Genomic DNA, 13,075 nt, shown 5'->3' on the forward strand with positions numbered 1-13,075 from the left:
TAACTGAGGAAGGGCTGCAGCAGGACATAGCAGTATAAGCTTGATTCTTAAAGCATACCTTTTCCTCCTTCTCTGCAAAGGAATATTAAAAGGTTAATCTCCTGCCTTGTAATTTTAACTACAGTATAGACTTCTTTTGGAGGAAAAAAAAAAAAAAATCACTCTGTGATTCCAGATCCAATTCAGGTGTCAAAGTTGACTCTTGAACTGAAGAAGTTAAAGCACAGAGGCAGCCATGATTGTTGGAGATTTCTGTGTATCTTTTTTTTGTGCTTTGTAGAGGCTCTACCATTTACAATGCCCTGTGCATTTAATGTATGCTGACAAGCAGAATAGATGCTTTTGCAACCACATCATCGTACTCTAAAGACAGATTTAATTATAAGGCCAGGCATAATCTTCTATAGGAAGACAGGCATGTCAGAGCTCTTGGAGTTGTAGACAGAGTGATTAGATTTCTTTTTAAGTACATCAAACAATATGATAAAGGAGAACTCTGTCCCTCCACAGTCTGTTTAAAACATTTAAAGTACTTACTAGGCTAAACATAAATGTTCTACTCTTCCCAGATTCCCCCTAGAATCTTGGATGGAGTAATGCAAATTCAGTTCTGCAGATACTATTATATGTTTAAAGCTCTCTCTCAATACCCAAGAAAATCTTGAATAGCACTAAAAATAGCACTAAAATGGAGCAGTTCAATGGAGCACCAAGGTAGAGGTGAGCAGGGCAATCTCAGGCACGCATAAGTTGTAAACGCTGTGAGCTGCTTTATCTTCCACAAAGACATCTCCCTTAAATTTAAATAGCTGCTGTCATTGTCACTGACTACCTGACTATGTATTTATCTGCCCAGAAGCAGAGTGCATGGCCTTTGGCCCTGCTATTCATAGTGTTACTGTCTCTGCCTAACAATGCTGTGAACAGAGCTGGGCTTCTGTTAGCATCTTTTGTTTGGTGTGAATCGCTGAAGCTTTGATGTTGTTTGTGAGAAAAATAATGATTAAAAAGAATAAGATCTTCACTCTTCTACTCTGCTCCCCACAGAGAAATCTAATCTGAGTTGGGAAAAATCTGTGACTGATCCTATCTTAGGTACACACAAACCACAGAGTCCAGGAGAGAAAACTGTTGGTGTTGAAACTCTTAGCGTCTCTTTACTGGAGGGTCAGAGAGATAATTTATCTTAATGATCAAAATGCTGTTTCCTATTACATGACCATGTATGACCAGATAGGTACAGAATATTTTTCTGTGTGCTGAACACAGCTGTCAGTGTAACCATAGTGCTTTGTTTTCAGTGGGATGTCTCAGATTTTCTGCTTTAGTTGTATATGCTTCTCCTTTATAGAATATTCTACCAAAAAAAAAAAAAAGAGGATGATTACTTCATACTGAAGCTACATTAGTAGATTTGAAATGCTCTGTGGTTCCAAAAATGCATTTTTCCTTAGAAATTATTATTCTAATAAGCTTGTTACTCATCTCTACCGATGAACTCTTTTGTTGCTGGCATTTTTGAATGAAGAGCAAATGTGGTGCAGTAAAGCATAACTAAAGCCCCTAAAATCAAGACCTTTGGAGTAAATGGATGGCTGTTCTGCTACTCAAGGCAAAAACTCTACTGTCACATAAAAATACTCTGATCAGCGATCACTACAGTAACAAAAAAGTAAATTCAATTAAATTATAATGTCCCAGGTGTAATTAAAAAGCAACGAACAAAAAACTGGGAAGCTTTGAGCTTTACAAACCTCTTATCTACAGTGTGGAGGAAACAGATTTGATTACTAAGATATTTTGAAATCAAAGGTGGCTTGATTCCCACATTGAGCAGTAGATGTGGGTGAGAGCAAGGGAGCAGCAGAGCCATGGCTTTGTGCCAGCAGCAGTCAGGCTTACAGAGCAAACACAAAAAAGTTTTTGGACTTAGACACTTGGATACAGGAAAGCTAGCTGTGTATAATTCCTGATTTCTTTTTTTTTAATATCCCCAGCTATCATTATATATCTATATTTAGCTACAAGCTTCACATTAGCTTATGATCAAGCACATTTTGTATATCTGACTTTCTTCTGGGTTGGAAAGGCATTCTACAGGCAGTCAAACAGGATTATTAATGGAAGGTGCACAGATCCTGAGGATTTGCTAGTCACTTGTAAACTTTCTCACAAGAAGGGGCCAAACTCAGTGCAGTTCTAGCCAGGTAAAGAGAGGGATGTGATATACATCCCCCAATAAAGGAGACTGCATCATTCTTTCTTTACTTGGGAGAAGACCCGCACCTCAAAGTGGTTTATCTTGAGCTACCTTAAGGAGATGCAGAGAGCAGAGCAGATGCATAAGGAGGAGGTAGAGCCAAATCTCCCTAGAAGACTGTTCAAGTTCCAAAGAATGTTTCAGATCGGAGAAAAAAAGATAGGGTTAGAAAGGCTGTAACCTTCTAAAAAGCTCTGCAAAGTTTATATACTATTTTAAGTATGAAACATTCATTTTGGGCACTCTGGTACGTAGCCTAGCTCATAAGCATTGACTGTGGAGAAGATATAGTTTGTTATAGTCCTGTCAGTGGCACTGGTGGCGTCAGACCAGTCCAGGCAGCGAAGTTCCTTCTGTATTGCATACTTCAGATGTCTGCAGCTGCCAAGAATAACCTGTTCTTGGGAACTACTTTGAGCAAAGAAAATTTCAGGGGGCTCTGCTGATCTCCTGTCTGACTTTAATGGGAGTTTTCAGCATTCACTGGCTGTGTAGGTGTCAAATAAAACAGAGCACAGCATTAGGTCCTGCTGTAGCAACCACGTTGGTATGGACACATGTATTTGCCAGAGAGTTCCCTTCAGGGCTCTAGATGCTAGGGTCTGCCCACATGGATTCAGGACTTCTAATCACTTGTGTGGAAAAAAACTACATGCAAAAGCCTTGATTTGTTCTCTGTGGTTTAATGTTGTAATTTTGATATCAAAATGAGCGTCAAATGTTTATTTCAAACATACGGTTTTTATAAGCAGTATGCTAGTGAGCTATGTAAGTACCTCTAAGATTTTACTAATTTGTCAGCTGCCACTCTGCCTCTTTATGTTGCATTTGTAATGATGTAACCCATTCTATCCCCACATGCAGACCCTACGACTTATTATAATCAGCTAGAATTTTAAAGAATGTATTTGGAAAGAGGAAAAAAAAAAAAAAAGAAATCTAGGCCTTGGCCACAGTTGTAGTGTTCAGTCAGCTCTAAATGGAGGACTTACAATGCCTGAATACACTGCTGATGTGATATGTGTATTGAGATTTGATTAAGCTGGATATGAAAATTAAAACTTGGCTTCACATTGAAGAGAGAATGTCCCGCAGTGTGATACTATGACATCAAGTTTTCTGTTTACCCCTAAGGCTGGTGCTGCAATGACTTCCAGGTTTGATGGTGTTTCTCTTTTAAGTTGTTGAGCAGCAGGCTAATAGCTGCACAGCATGATGCAAAGACGGCAGAAAGCAGGGAAATCAGATGTGAATATATTCCCCAGCGATCTCCTGCTAAGATGGAGCTAACTAACCAGAGCTTTAGTGCTCAGATGTAGTCTTCTCATGCAGAGGATGGGCTGATTATCAGCTCTTCCTGCCTTATTGTAGATTTTTGGATTACAGATGCTATTACAAATAACGAATTCTGGTATAATACACATTCTAGTGTAATATGAACTATTATATTAAAAGGAACATAATTTTTGAAGAGTTTTCATCCAAAGTCAGTTACCCCCCACCCCCTTATTATCCAAAATGATCTTGGTATTTTAAAAAATACAGGTTTATGTTCTTCTTCTGTGCGTGCTTTGCCTTACTTCTTTGAAAGCTGTATCTTTAGTTTATTTCATCATGACAAAAGCTGACCTAAGAAAGGGACAGGATCTACTGGCAAAGCAATAGCCCACCTTGGTGCTTACACAAGCACTTGTTGTCCATGTCACACAACTGTTGTCTTTGCTGCTGGGCAGGCACTTCATGACTGCCACAGTGGCAGCCTCAGATGCCACAAAGCGTAGAGGGCAAGGAAGCACACCATCCTTCTTACCTCGATGCTACTGGTGACATACTTGGTCTATAAAATGAAAAGGAACTGCCAATCCATCTTTATTGGTATGCAGGGAAGCTATATTCAGGCACAAGTTCATCAGTTTAATGTTAACATGGGAACTGATACCTGCTTCCCAGCTCTTGGCTTTGTATCATCACTGACCCATTCATTGCTTGGAGATGTGAGGGAGTTTAGGGTGCAATGGTAACAGGCAGAACTTGTTGCAGTTCCCTCAAAATGCCTAAAGTGAGAACATCCCCATGTTTTCTCGGATATCAGTGGTCAAACTGGCAGTCTTTAGTGGCATAAGGTGGTCTGTGTGGTCTCAGTGAGGAGGAGGAAGACTGGCTGACACCATTATTGGTGGTTAAGTTTCTATGGTGCTATTTTTCCATTTATCATCCTGCTTGCATAGCTCTGCTTTCTATACAGATAACGGAGAGAAGTTTAAAAGGTGAAGCTTATGTTACACAAGTCAAATTTTCAAGCTGGTTTAATCCAAAAAGAGAGCAGCACAATTCTGGTCATCTATAGCCTTAATAAAGTAGCACTTGAGAGCTTATACACCTTACACCATGCAGCCGAGCAGTCTGTGCAGAAGCATGACTAAAAGAGTAAACTGCAAGTTAAACAGCACACAGGTTAAACCACAAATCATTTGCCACTGACCTTAAGGGCTTGGCCTAGAGTGTCCCTTAAAAGTCTGGAAAGGAGCCAGGAGGGAGTGCAAAGGCTCAGCCTTGACCTTCTCTTTGGGTCACACATATTTGGACAGGTTTGACTGTGGCACCTAACAAGGCCATCGCTCTGGCACCATTCTGCAGAGCGCTCCACACCTTGCCATGATGAGAATCAGTTTGTCTCAAACATAATAAACTAGACGGTTGCCCTATCAGCTTTTAGAACTTAGAGGAAGTTATGTTTACAGATACTATTACCTTCAGGGAATCTGAAGATTTCTGCATAGAATTCAGACTTTTGGTAAAGTCAAAGAAAGATAAGGGATCAAATAGCCTTCAGGGTTGCACTGTAAGCTAACTCTTGTGCCTAGAGAGGCAAGAACAATCTTCTCTGGACCCTGCAAGAGCAGCAAGTAAAAATTACCTCATACAATGGCATGCAGATGCTATCAATCCACTCGAGCTGCAGTCTGGGTAGTTCATCTTTCCTGTTCCGATCAAAAATGGCCTGAATTGAGAAGGGAACAAAACTGTCATGCTTTATTACACTGGAGTATTTTACAGACACATCACCCAGCACTTTGGAGCTATGATCAAATTCCCACAACCAAAACACTTTGTAATCCATAATCAATCTTTGCAGCAGTCTTCCTACTGCTTTGTCTGGAATGAAAAATAAAATGTTTCTTTTCAATTTTGTTTTGAAATTTGTAGGCTGAATGTATTTGATTTGTTAATTCTGTGATGCAAAATAAATGCTCCACAGTTGGAGCTGAGCAGGTAAGAAGCCTCCTGTAGAAATGTAAAGTAGATTCCTTTGAGTAGAAATTTCCCTTTCTTACATAGAGTTTTCTAGCTCAGCAAAATGAACAATGATGGATTTGGGCTGGCTCCCTCACTCCCTCCCAGTTACAGACTCCTTCTGCAGAACCAGCCATGTCTGTGAATCCAAAGGGTGGGGAATCAACAGATCCATTTTGGGAGCACTTATTAATTTGTTCCTCTGCAAACAGCCTAACTCACTGCTCATTGCACTTCCCCAGAGAGGAAATTATAGATGTCGAAGCTGACATTTAAAGAGGCTCAATTATTGGCTGGAAGGGGATGAGTTCTGCAGAGTCTGAACGTGAGTTGAGTTTCCTCCATACTCTTCCTGAGACTACTTGGGTCCATCAGCTTTCCACCTACAGGACTTTATTCCTCCTTCTAGTGGCCCATCCACTTACCAAATGCCTTTTGTTTCGTGCTTGCTTTTTTTTTTTTTTAACCTTCTGAATATACCATGTTTTAAATCTTTCTGTCTTTTTTCTGTGGAAAGTCTGTTCTTATTCTGGGCCCATCTCCTCAAGGTTGACATTTCCTGAGAAAACTTACTTTCCTTCTCTACCTTCTAGAAACACCAGACTATACATATTACGTTACATTAAAGGTCTGGTTTAATTCTTCTAGTTGTAGCCTGCTCTTTCTGACATAGACAGGTATCACAAAGTGTATCTAGATAAGACCATGAGGTAAGATTCAAGAACTCTATGATCTTAAATGAGAATCTTGGGTTTGATTTTGGAAAATTTTGTTATTTCCTATTCAAATAATTTTGAAAAATCCTGTCATTTTTAGATTGTTAAAAGCACAAAGCAAGAAAAAAAAAATCTGAGTTGTAAGATAAGAGAATATCACGTTATCTTGCTGACTAACAACTCCCTTATCTAACTAGCAGCAATACCTGTCTAGGTGGCTTGTCATAGTGATATGTCATGAAATACATCAGCATTTGATCTTGTTTAAAAATTTCTCATTAATGTTGTAAAACTCTACATGATTTTGTCCCTTAGCCATCAGCTGTTAGATCTGATAAACTTTGTGATTATTTACTGGCCTTATCTCCCAACATAAAACAGTTAAGACATCAGTTTTCTGGATTTTTTTTTGAAATTGTGAAGGGCCAGAGAGGAAAACCTTCCTTCAAGCTGTATAGCTTCAAAGCATTCTACATATGGCCCATAAACTACTGTATTGCTTGGTGCAGACTGTAGAGCCCAAAGGATAAGTGAGAGGGCTCCTATAATGGAGGAAATACTGAAGATATTTATAGCAATACACTCTTCTTTTCCACCTGTCTAGGCTGTTGGATGCAGACTTTCAGAAGACCAGAGTCCAGAAGAAGGCTCTGGCTTTCTTGTACCACGTTTACATATGTCCAAAATGTAGATGTGATAATGCACCTTAAAATAATTCTTAAGGTTGCTGGACCTGGGCCATTTGCACTGGAATTCATTGCTACTTGAAGACAGTAGCATTAATGTATATGTTGAAATAAAATTACTTCCTATTATGCTTCATTAGCATGAGAAGCACATGTTGAAAATGTTATATACAAGGCAGGAAAGGCATTTATATCCATATTGTATGAAACAGTACTTGCAGTTATTCAGGCCTAGAGCTGGTCTCAGAATTGTGAATACCACGGCTGCCTGATTACTCTTCTGGACTATAGCTACCATTTTTTTCTGAGGAGATGTACACACAGAACTACTATATGGAATAAAGCCATTAATGTCCCAACCTCTGACAGTATACAAAGTGAAAAGCCATTTATTGTATCTGAGCATTATTTACGACAAGTTTTTTAACTTTATTGACTTCATTACATCACCACAGGCTCACGTGTGAGTATTATCAAAATGAGAACAAGTCTGAGCCACTGGAATGGGCTTTTTAGTTTTGGAAGTATAAACATATTTGTGAACAGCTTGTAAGTTAAATTCTTTAGAATACCTTCTCCTATTGCCTCCAGATAATGGCTTGTCAACATTTTGAGGTATTTAACCTGGATAAGGCTTTCTCTTCAAATTGTTCACTGAAAATCTTTATGAAACTTCTTTCTTTCTTCTAGTTTGACACTTCATATGCATGTGCCTATATTCCACTCAATACTAATTTATCCTTTCCATCACAGAGTTCTACTTAGTTGTATACCTACAGAAATGCTTTTCAGCATTTGATACATCAAATAGACATAGATAGCTGCAGCATAAAGTAAATCTGACAATTTTGGTTTCCATAAGTATCTGTTGCTTAGAAATTTAACTGACAGAATAACCTTGGGAATAGGTACAGAAAATGGAGAAAAGGGCTCAATACAAAAGTGACTGAGTTGACTGGAGAGCTTTTATATATGGCTCTAAATGCATATCCTTATTGGACAGAACTTTTATTTATGCCAAGATTTTTCTTTACATACAAAACACAGTTAGTTTTTCTGAATGAACCCAATGATATTTTCTTACTCTATTCAAGTTAGTAACTATTTCAGAAATGGTAAAAACTTACTGAAGGGGTGAGTTTGAGTTCAGATCTTTCTCTGTCTCCTTGTTCAAAGAACTCACTGGTTACCAGCTCAGCTGCCTAAAACATAAATCATGATAAAGATTAGAGTTCTTGCTACTTAATTTTAGGGTAATGAGTTCTTGCTCAGACCATTACTTCAGCCTGTGCTTAACTGTAAAGAAGTGAATAGCCCCACTTACTTACATGACTGATATCAGGCACATGTTTGTATCGTTTTCAGGTCTGGGCATACAGGGAGTATAAGCAGTCATAACCGCTGATAGACACGCACAGCCCTTTTCGATCAGGAATTGACTGGGGGAATTACATTGCAACGTCAAGGTAGCACTCAATTCAGTTATACTGTGCTCAGGTATTGAGAACAGACTAGAAAATTACAGCTTCTTGTTGGCATCCACAATTATGCCACAAAAATGTTTTGTAAAATGTGCAAGAGCTCTCTGGGTATTTACAGGCTGTTGCCTTAACTAAACAACTTCACTTATCAAAGAAACTTAATTAACTAATAATCTCTGTTGTCTTAATTTAATGTGAAATCATAAAGGGTTTTATCCTCACTAGGCTTTACTTTTTTTCCCCATTACTGTCATCACTATAGGATCTGAATATATAAATATGACATCAGATTGTGATTACCATATTGAATCAAAATCAAGAACTGGCGGGTTGGAAGTTAGAATGCATCTTTCTGGCTTTTGTGAAGCAGAGGTTTGTGCTTCTCAGAGGAACACAAGATTTAAAAACAAAATTAGTTATGGAAACAACAGGAATTTTAGGAAGTCAAACAGTGAGAAATCCTGCCACAGTAGCCTTTACATGCTGTCCTTTTCTCATGTGTGGGGCTTTGAAGATAGGCATGTGTGACATTTGAGATGCAAAAAAAAAAAAAAAAAAAAAGAAACTAACTTACTGAAGATGGCATTCAATTCCTAAAGCTCCTGTCATGCCTGCTTATTTTTTTCCAAGTATTTTCATAACACCAAGGCACAAGAGGGTGAACAAAGGCAAGAACCTGCACTTCATAAAATCTCAAAATTTCTTGCTCTAGCAACTGCATGGTTGCTTACATTCACAAATCCTAAGCTTGTTACAGTTGAAATAAGGAGTACCAAAATAAATTGGAAGTAGGTGAAGTGATGTTATAAAGTACTCTTAAATCTTGAAACAGGCTATCACACCGTTTGGTACTTTCTAATGTATGTAATCCCAGCACACTAATAAAATTCTAGATCAATACTCCAGATAGAGGAATAATTTAACAACTTAGCAGCAATTAAGGGTTTGCCAAGTATACTGTATTTAAAAAAAAAAAAAAAAAATCAAGACACAGTCTCACCCCTGTCTCTCACTGCTATTCTGATCCTGTTCTCCTTGTGTCCCTTTCCCTCTTGTTTTGTCTGTTTCTATCTTCTCTTCCTGAATTTTTCTTACATATAGCCTTTATTGATTCATACAATTTAATCTCTTTCTCCCTCACTTTTAATGTATTTTTTTTTTTCTTTTTCCTTTTGGCACAGCTGAGGTCCAGCTATTTCCTGTTCTCCCTCTGTGGACTTATTAGCCTCTCTGCTCAACCAGGTAATGTTTCAATCAAGCCCAGACTGGATTTTTCAATATAAAGTAAGCCGGTATGCTAGGCTGCAGGGGAGTTTTCACCTGCAGACCTCAAAAGTGATAAGGACAAAAAAAAACAGGTTGCCAGAGACTTCAGTACTAATTCAGCACCATAGCACAAAGATTGACAACGCGGGAAACAGACCCTACCTGACATTCTGGCTGTCAAAGAAAATGGAGAAGCTAACTGGGTTAAAGAGGAAAAATGAGGAGGCACTGCACACACTGCAGCTGTGGCTAGGTGGCACTGAAAAATTTTGTGACTTATTTTCCCACTGCAGGATACGAGCAACTTCTCAGATTTCCATGTGAGGTGACCATACTCTGGCCAAGTAGAGCAACAGCCTTAGAAGGACTATTGTCACAGTCTGCTTATAAAAGCAAAAAAGACTCATCTGACAAAACTGCAAGCTGAGCTGCAGCCCTCACCACATAGATGCTTTTTTATTGAGTTAATGTGCATGCAACTTTCGTACGTCCCTTTCAGCTTCTGTTACTTCCTTGTCCTTCTCCAAGAAATCTGGCTGCTCCTGCCTCACCAGTTCTCTGGCCTAGCTTCTCTTTTTCACCCCATCTTTTTAACTATCACTTTGCTGCTAAGCCAATCCAACTCCATCCAGGTGCTTGGCCACACTCAGCTGCACTGGTGTTTCCTGTGCGCTCCTGGATGCTGTGTATTCCTCCAAAACCCCACACAGCCTGTCTTCTGCTGGCTTGTTCTGGACCTCAGTAAAGGACAGAGAATTATTATGGATACAGGAAATATTAAGGATGGATGCTGAGTAAGGAAAGATGCTTAGAAGAGGGAAAGTCACATGGTAAAGAACAAGACTTTTGAGAGAGGTTCCTTTCCCACATTGTAATTATTTGCCAATGCCAGACCCAACTCAGCAGCAGAAGCCTGAATTTTTATTTGTTTGTTTCTAAGTACAGGATGCTAAAAAAGGCTCTATACTACACATGCAATTTTTTCCATCAGTGTTGAGAAAATGAACACATTTCTCTTATAATATACAGTGAAAATTTTATGTTAATCAAAGTTTGCAGATCATCTGCTGGTATTTTTGTTTTAGGGAAGATTCTGCCACTGCCAAGGAAAACTTTGGGACAAAACAAGTAAGCACAGCTACATGTGGCTCATGCTGGTTTTTGTTTAATCCATCCATTTTTTGATATGGATTTAAAAAGTTATTAAGAGGAGAGGTTGTAAAGCCAGATCTCTTCAGGTACCTACATGCTGCTTGCCAGCATGTGTACATGGAAAGATTATGCAATAAACCATTTCTTGTAGAAACCCCCTGCTATTTTTTTATAGCATTAATACCGCTGTAAATTGATTCCAGTTTTGGTCCCTTGTAAGCCAGGACCCTGGGAATATTGTCCCGCCAGTCCCGCCTCCTCCCAGCCCTGCTATTAATCATGACTTGCCTGTCTTGAAATCTCCCACGGTTTGGTCACAGCTCCAAGGTCACAGGCTGTCATTAGCATTGATCTGAAAAACAGAAATGAACAATACAAGCTGAATCAACCTTTGTTGGATTTCTAAACAACTCTGCTCTGGCTGCATAAATAAATAATACATATATAAAATGTCAGCCCTGGCACCTTCTTTTCCTCCAGAAAAGAATGACATGTTTGAAATCTCAGCCATCAGCATGGCTTTTACATCACAATTGTGCTTAGGAAGCCTAATGTGTTGCAGGTCATCAGATGATGAATTTTGGTAATGTGCGTTGCACGCTAGAAAAGAAATAATATTGCAAGGGAGTAACTGCTAATTTGGCAATACCTCTAACACTACTTACATTAATACCTGTGATATACTAGAAAGCATGTGCTGCACATGATATAAGTAAGGGTATTATTACATAATAGCACCTGCAAACTGGATTAATTTATATGCCTATTTGTAAGTGACTGCTGTAGCAAGAGAACCTATAATCACAGGAGGCATCACAGACACTGCTTAAGCAGTTTCTACTGCTCATCTACAATAAAAATTTAAGATTTACTATGAGCTATACTGTTCCACTGTAGTTTAATATCTAGCTACAACCATGTTTTATATGCATTAGGAGAAAGAAACCATTCAGCTGTAGAAAGCGTTTATGTACAGTACATGATGCAGATAAAAGTCTAAGAAAGTTTAAATGAAGAACAAGGGCACTGAAAATGAAGCATCAAATATATTGCCTGGATCTAAAATGAGGAATGGGTGAAATGATATGGAAAATAGAAAATGGCCAATAGTTTTGTCCAAAGAGCAAAAGGAAACAGAATTTTAATGAAATTTCAGATAAAATGAGACATAATCAGGCATGCATATGCAAATGCACATATTTTATTGTCTCAAAAGCATAGTGTACTCAAACCACCCACAATGTCTGAGGTTTTCAATAGGATGCATGCTCAGATCATTCTTGAGGGCTAGAAGAGTACCGTATATCTGCACATTCCTGGGTACAGACTGGAAAAGCAGAGAGAAGCATGGCCAGTGAAAGAAAACAGCTGAGAGGAGGAGGGAAGAGGGAAATGGACAAGAAAGATCTTTTTGTCCCGAGGCAGAATACTGATGCTTTCTGGAGAAAGAGCGGAAGGGCTGAGCGGTAACTGGTGAGTCTGGGAGAAAGAGAAGAAAATACGACAGAGTGTGAAGGCAGAAATAGGAATGGAGGAGGTGAGGTCACACTGATTACAGCCCTGCTGTTTGGTAGTGTTTAGAAATCATACCATATATTTGTTATCATGGATAATATTTTTAAAACAAGCTACCTTCTATTGTTCCTCTAAGTCTTCACTCCGTGATATATGAAATTCCTTAAACAAATAGGCTACACTTCGAAATAACCAGAAAACAAGAAATAGTAGTGCTCACCGAAATATTTCTCGCTGGTTTTTTATATTCCAATCATAAGCACCTTTACTGACAAGTTCAAAAAACTCGGTCCTTCTCCTGCAACAAAACAGACTGTCAGAGAAGGAAACAAGACACTTCCAGGGCAGCACTGCTATAGAAACACAGATCTCTGGATGGTGTGAAATCACTGCACCTCATGTATCATTGTTAAAGTCGTTACACTGACAGTCCATTTAAGCGAAACATACTAATTTCCGAACATGTTCTATAAATGTCTGTTATCAATGTCAGAGTTGCCTAGTAAAAGCAATATTGTATTTATGGTCTCCGCAGATAAGGAAATAAATGGTACCAAAATGTTCAGTCTTCCATGGAAGCACAAAATGTTCAGCTACAGCAGTGGACAGACAGACAATAGAAATGCCCCTGAAATATATACACACTTCTCTTTACTTGTCCTTGCAAAATGTTTTTTTTTTACTTCTGTATCCTGAAGGGTTTTT

The 13,075-nt window shown here is 38.7% G+C and overlaps 1 protein-coding gene across 1 annotated transcript in view; it reads right to left on the reverse strand.

Moving 5' to 3' along the window:
• Positions 1-13,075, reverse strand: part of PDE11A (phosphodiesterase 11A) — a 135,584-nt gene that overhangs the window by 14,185 nt on the left and 108,324 nt on the right. The window contains exons 16-19 of the mRNA XM_086750719.1: positions 12,591-12,668; positions 11,140-11,207; positions 8,084-8,154; positions 5,178-5,261 (exon numbers count right to left, since the gene is read on the reverse strand). Coding sequence (XP_086606845.1) covers positions 5,178-5,261; positions 8,084-8,154; positions 11,140-11,207; positions 12,591-12,668 — 301 coding nt within the window. The remainder of the gene's footprint in view (positions 1-5,177; positions 5,262-8,083; positions 8,155-11,139; positions 11,208-12,590; positions 12,669-13,075) is intronic.

The sequence above is a fragment of the Chlamydotis macqueenii genome, chromosome 6 (assembly GCF_036417535.1).
Source record: "Chlamydotis macqueenii isolate bChlMac1 chromosome 6, bChlMac1.mat, whole genome shotgun sequence".
Lineage (NCBI taxonomy): Eukaryota > Metazoa > Chordata > Aves > Otidiformes > Otididae > Chlamydotis > Chlamydotis macqueenii.